This window comes from Sinocyclocheilus rhinocerous, unplaced genomic scaffold, assembly GCF_001515625.1.
Source record: "Sinocyclocheilus rhinocerous isolate Xijiao unplaced genomic scaffold, SAMN03320098_v1.1 scaffold421, whole genome shotgun sequence".
In the NCBI taxonomy this organism is placed as follows: Eukaryota; Metazoa; Chordata; class Actinopteri; order Cypriniformes; family Cyprinidae; genus Sinocyclocheilus; species Sinocyclocheilus rhinocerous.
Window position 1 is genome coordinate 475,719 of NW_015656177.1, and position 6,363 is coordinate 482,081.

Genomic DNA, 6,363 nt, shown 5'->3' on the forward strand with positions numbered 1-6,363 from the left:
TACTGGAGATCATCTATCATTTGCTGCCCTCTACTGGACAAGTAAGTTACTGCCTACCTAACCGCTGCTAAAACTACACCAAACATCCACTAAAAAATTAATTCATATACATTCGATTTTGACTGTAACCATTGAAGTTTAAAGAAATCCAGTTAGGCAAAGAAGGTAAAATGTTAAGACACATGTCAGAAATCTTCCAAAATAAACAAATCATCTGTTTTCATATCAAACCCATTTTTAACCATAATTAGAAACTTTTAATTTTCATTTGAAAACGACAAATGATATTTCCTTCACTTGTGCACAAGTAATCCCAAGAAGTTGTTCTTTTTTTCTGGTACAGTCCACAAATAAGCAAAGGATAGTTACTAACTAGGAAGAGACCCAATGGGCTGAACATCAGCAGAGGTTGTGAAAGAAACAAGAACGTGAGTCTGTCACATACAAAATTCACAGGAAAGAGTTGAACTGTACAGTTTAAGAGGTCTACTGTTTGAACTTCAAAACCCAAGTAAATGCCTCAAAGGAAACAGACATGTAGCCAGACGGCAAATCTCAACGCAATTTCACTCACCCAAACACACAAACCAAACATGAATCTGTTCTTTAAAACAAGCAGACCAAAAACTGAAGAGTCCAAGTTGAGAAAGGTCAATGAACTTTCATATAACGGTTTCTTTCTTAAAGGATTTGAAGAAAAAAAAATCTTGAAGACATATAATGCTGAGGAAGGTGTTTAAATAGTCCTCTAGTTTGAAGTTTCAGTCCTCTTTCTGTTTTTGTGGTGCAGTAGGTCTCAGGTCAACTGGCACTAAACATTATGCTGATCCATGAATGGATGGTGGTTAACTGGTCATAGCAGAAAGTTAGCGTCCAAACACTTAAACTGATTAAAAATGTCTTGAACTACTTACTCCAAGTATGACACCAGGGACCATATAAGGAAAACTATTAATTTGGACAGAAACATGTTGAGTCAAATAAAAAAAATAAAAATACTTCCCATGAGAAAACAAGGCCTTTAAAAATGTAAATTAAAGAAAATAATAATAAAAAATAATAAAAACATATTCAGCCCTTCCTGAGAACAATCTGAAAAAATAAATACAACCCATTGCTTGTTCCTCAGTGTGCATTTAAGTGTGTATGTGTGTGAAGGGCAGACAGGGACAGGGCGATCAGTCCTGATTTACTTGGCTGGTTTGTCAGTATCCCTGCAGTCCGTTATAAAGCTTCTGAGATGGTGCCTGTTTCAGAAGTTGCCTTATACCTAAGGAAAAATAAATTGTTGCATTTAACAACTCACAAATGCACAAAAATATACAGAAACTCCACAGAATTCACACAGTAAAGGGACCATCTCTCTACTAAAAAAATCCCATTGTCCATATTCCCTAAATGTTCTCTTACCATCTTTCTGCTGGTCATCAAGCTGCTCCTTGGGGAAATCTACATCAAAGGTGACTATAAGCGATCCACGGATATTGTTGTTGTCAAAATTTGGTAAGCCCTCACCCTTCTTCCAAATACGAGCTCCTGGCTTAGTGATTTTATCTCTGACAATGTGCACCTACAAGACAAGTCTGTGTGAGTTTATGATGAGTCTTTTTTTATACAGCAAATACTTCAACATATGGCAACAGGAAGATATTAAAGAACCACAAAAATATATTAATAAATTCATTTAAACTCTGTATTATGATACATTATTAAGTCACGGCTTTTAGTTGTGTGAAATGTGAAATGAAATATAAATATATATTACAAAAATTAAACAAAACATGCCTTGTGACCATCTAAATGAGTGATGTCCATCTCAAAACCAACCAGAGCCTCTACCAGAGAGATGGTGACGTTTGTATAAAGGTCGTCACCTCTGCGCTCAAACACTGGATGCCTGGACAAGAAGAAATTTACATGTGATACTGGAACTGGAAACAGTTCATAAATTCTCACTCTTTAAGACAGGTACATTAACCTAAATGATATTATACATTAAGAAAAAAGTTCAATTCACTGTTCTAATTGCTATAATTTAATACTCTTACTTTAAAACTTTGATGCGGAAACGCAGATCTCCAGGCTCACCATCAATGTGAGGTTCACCTGTAGTCAGTCAAACAACAGATATGTCACATTCTATAAACAATATGTTGCAGCATCTAGCTAATTCATACAAATAAATGTTACTGTATTGAGTTATGCATATAATTATTTCCTATACCTTCCCCAATGAAAGGGTATTCCATCTCATCTCTCACACCCTGCTCGATCTCCACCTCTAGTGTTCTCTCTTCATTCACAAGTCTGGTAACAATGATACAGTCTTTAACAGAAAATCATAGTATGTCCTAGTGAGTCAAAGTGAGAGTGATCACTGGGCAAACTTACTTGATATTGGGGCATTCATCACAGACTACTTCTTGTGACATCTGGAAGCGACCTGGTCCTAGCTGTGTGGTTCTCATTTCCTGCCGGCAGTTGCATTTTCTTTTGCCTGGGGCTTCTTTTGCTACAGGTTTGTTTCGCACCACCTGCATGTTGAAGAAGAGAGGAAACGGAAGGACAGGAAAAAGGAAAGGAGAGTGTCCATATCTACAGGTGCATCTCAATAAATTAGAATGTCGTGGAAAAGTTCATTTATTTCAGTAATTCAACTCAAATTGTGAAACTCGTGTATTAAATAAATTCAATGCACACAGACTGAAGTAGTTTAAGTCTTTGGTTCTTTTAATTGTGATGATTTTGGCTCACATTTAACAAAAACCCACCAACTCACTATCTCAACAGTTTTTGTTAAATGTGAGCCAAAATCATCACAATTAAAAGAACCAAAGACTTAAACTACTTCAGTCTGTGTGCATTGAATTTATTTAATACACGAGTTTCACAATTTGAGTTGAATTACTGAAATAAATGAACTTTTCCACGACATTCTAATTTATTGAGATGCACCTGTATGTGACTATGCATGTACACTGCCAGACGAAGCCTATAGAAGTACACAAAGAGTCTGAATACTACAGTACATCAGGAAGGAAATGGAGAGGTTTTAAGAACAAAAAAGAAGCTCACCTCTACAAAATTCCCGGAATACACCTCTTCTAGGGTTACTTCAAGATCCAGTACTATGTCATTACCCCTCGGAATATCTCGGCCAGCTGGCTGCCTATTTCCACCGAACATAAATCCAAAGTCGCCAAAGAAACTTGAAAAAACAAAACACATATTTGAATATCAATGCAGTCAAATACTGTATGAATGCGCAGTGACAGTACCAACAGTTTTGTTTCAAATGGGCATGCATCTGAAATGAGAATACCAACTATGCATCAGACATTTGCAAATCTATACTAAAATCATACAACATTCATGGGAAATTTTACAAACATTTCAGTAGTTAACTGTTGAAGAAAACTCTTAATTAAGCTGAGGCTTACCTGGAGAATATATCACCGTGTGAACTTTGATGGCCTTCTTTTAACCCCTCCTCTCCATATGCATCATACTGTTTCCTTTTCTCTTCATCTGAGAGCACCTGTGATTAAAAATAACCTTCAGAAAATAGTCTTTTCACCCTGAAAAACGCAGTGAACTCTTAAGGGGCAATATTTGCACCCTGAAGATGTTTTTAGGGGGAAATTTCTGTTTAACACAAAACACACAGGTTAATATCTAAAGTCTAAAATCTAAAGCCATAATTAGATTTTATGAAATATACAAAATGTTAAAAAAAAGAGGCATTTTTGAAACCTTTTTTTTTTCAATTTTAGCACCCTGATTAATTTCTAATTTCTGATATGGTTATAGACAAATTAAAATGACACTCTTTTTTTAAAAAGCAATCTGCTTTAAAATAAATAAATAAAGTACAACTTTGAAAAAAAATCTAATATTATATATTGAAATAAAATTAATTTAAATCTAATTGTTATAATTTTATGTAATATTTAAAATATGTATTTATATATGAAAGGTATACATACAGCTCTATTACAATATTGTCAATATTATAATGGAGCCAACCACTGACTATTTGGCATTAAAAAGAAAATAATTATGTAATAAGAATTCCATTTTGTACAGAGTGCACATCATTAAGCTACACTAGAGGTCCACGTCATTAATATCGTGAATAAAAAAATTAGCAGATGTTTCAACCAATCAGAAGCGGCCACACATTTCTTCCAACCAATCAAATCGCTCCATCGGTTCGTTTTTAACAACAACGCTCATGCTGGCCAGAATTACTGGCTTTCTACTGATGTTTTGTTCAGGAAAAATATGATAAATCTGTAATGCAATGCTTTAGTGACACAAAGCATCGCCAATTTAGATATTTGTAATAAAGTTACGCATGATATTCGCATGAAAACTAAGTTATGTCATTCCCTAATGCACATCATTAATATCTATCATATTCAGTAAAGACATTATATTTGTTCAACACATGAAGCGTAACAGTCAAAACGCCAAAGATCCCACTTGAAAGGACTTGTTAAAACATAAACAATCATACCTCGTAAGCAGCTCCGAGGTCTGCAAATTTGTCTTGGGCATTTGAGTCATCTTGGTTTCTATCTGGATGAAGCTGCAATGCTAGCTTTCTGTAGGCTTTCTTAATATCTTTAATTGATGCTGATCTACTTACGCCCAGAATCTTGTAGAAATCCCTCCTGAAAATACACATTACTTTAGAACTTTTCAATCGTACACCAGTTCATTCATTCAAACTATAGCTATATTGATACTGATGTATAATTATTTAACATCTATACATCTTGATGAGGAAATCAGCCAGAAGACAACAGTATGAAGCTTAAGATATTTATGAAAGAAATTTAACATTTATTTAAACATGTGGCAACAATGACAAGTTATCAGCCTTGTTACAGTACAGCAATTTTTGGTACTTTAAAAAACACTGTCCTATTTCGAACAAAAAAAACAAACATTCCGAGTTATGAATTAACGCATTAAAGTACAATAAATAAGAGAGGTGTTATTAAGTAGTTTATGGCGAGCTTCACCAGCATGATGCATGGACAGTGGCGTAGACCAATCACAGTGAAACATGTGTACCAGCCAGAGTACTGAGTTTATATAATGCACTAAACCTAAACCCTGACAATAACACGATATTCACTTACCCAGCCAGCACTGCCAATATCAAATATAAAAGTAGAAAACAGACACTCGACAATTTCATTCCTCTAACAGCCATGGGTCCTTGTTTCTTTCAGAAGTCCAATAAAATACACCGGCTTTCTGTGATGTCTATCAAAAAGCCTCTTCCTGCTCTGTCACAAGTCCCGCCTCATTTTAAAAAGGAAGTGTTATAAAAGTTCAATCGAAAAAAAGTCTCATAAGAACCAATCTAATATTATATTATATTATATTATATTATATTATATTATATTATTAGAACTGGTAAGCCAAATAATGTTGATATTTAACACAAGCGAGCGAATACAAATTCAACGGCATATCATACAAGGGCTACTATTAAATACAGAACTTTAGTTTTTTTTTTTTAAGTTATACTTTCCGTTTTATCGACATTAATTTTTTGCTATACCCACCTGCAACTTTTATTTTGTTCTTATACACGGACAGAGCAGAGTTGCCAAGTCCGCGTATTATACGCGACTTTGGGCTTCTGTTTTTTGTAAAGTTTCGTGAAAAAATCCCGGGTCGCGGGTTGCGGTTTTTTGGGCTTATTTTAAAAAATATGGTTGCTTGTTAGGAAAACCTGACAAGCAACTTCGTTTCTTTTCATTTATGTTCACTGTATTCTCCAATGCATGCAAGAGTATGCTGCGGCATAATTTGTCAAATATTCCGCCCTCTCCTCACGCGCCTTCTTTTTCGTGATTTTTCTTCAATGAGGGACTGAAGAAAAATCACTTTCAAAAAGAAGGCGCGTGACGTTGTAATCCAAGTGATGATAGTAGTAGACGTAGAGGAGTGGAATGACTTTTTTCCTTTATAAGGTAGGTTAATTTGTAATTGTTACAATGTTTTAGTAATGTATTAATTATCACGGGCTGTAAAAAAAAAAAAAACAAGTAGGCCTATACTAATACTAAGAGTAGATTTGGTTCGAATAGCCACATATTTATAGCCTACTAAAATATTGGCTATTCGAACCAAATCTACTCTTAGTATTAGTATAGGCCTACTTGTTTTTTTTTTTTTTACAGCCCGTGATAATTAATACATTACTAAAACATTGTAAAAATAAAAAATTAGGCTACCTTATAAAAGAAAAAGTCATCCCACTTCTCTATGTCTACTACTATCTACGGGTGGGAATCGCAGGGTACCTCACGATACGATACGAATCACGATACATGGCTCACG

At 34.7% G+C, this 6,363-nt stretch overlaps 1 protein-coding gene across 1 annotated transcript; it reads right to left on the reverse strand.

The window, feature by feature from the left end:
• Window positions 1-1,039: 1,039 nt before the first annotated feature.
• On the reverse strand, window positions 1,040-5,304 carry LOC107719809 (dnaJ homolog subfamily B member 11). Its single transcript, XM_016527341.1, has 10 exons — window positions 5,151-5,304; window positions 4,520-4,676; window positions 3,441-3,538; window positions 3,076-3,208; window positions 2,392-2,534; window positions 2,225-2,307; window positions 2,049-2,106; window positions 1,786-1,897; window positions 1,411-1,570; window positions 1,040-1,270 (listed from the first exon to the last, which is right to left on the reverse strand). The coding sequence occupies exons 1-10, from the start codon at window positions 5,222-5,224 to the stop codon at window positions 1,206-1,208; spliced, it is 1,083 nt and encodes a 360-aa protein (XP_016382827.1). The 5' UTR covers window positions 5,225-5,304; the 3' UTR covers window positions 1,040-1,205.
• Window positions 5,305-6,363: the final 1,059 nt, after the last annotated feature.

Bases quoted from the DNA above. Each gene is read 5' to 3' on its own strand.
- LOC107719809 (XM_016527341.1), bottom strand. From the start codon at position 5,224: ATGGCTGTTAGAGGAATGAAATTGTCGAGTGTCTGTTTTCTACTTTTA. The intron at 2,308-2,391 runs GTAAGTTTGCCC...CATTGTTACCAG, and splicing joins GATGAATGCCCCAATATCAA to ACTTGTGAATGAAGAGAGAA. The intron at 1,571-1,785 runs GCATGTTTTGTT...CTTGTCTTGTAG, and splicing joins CTCATTTAGATGGTCACAAG to GTGCACATTGTCAGAGATAA.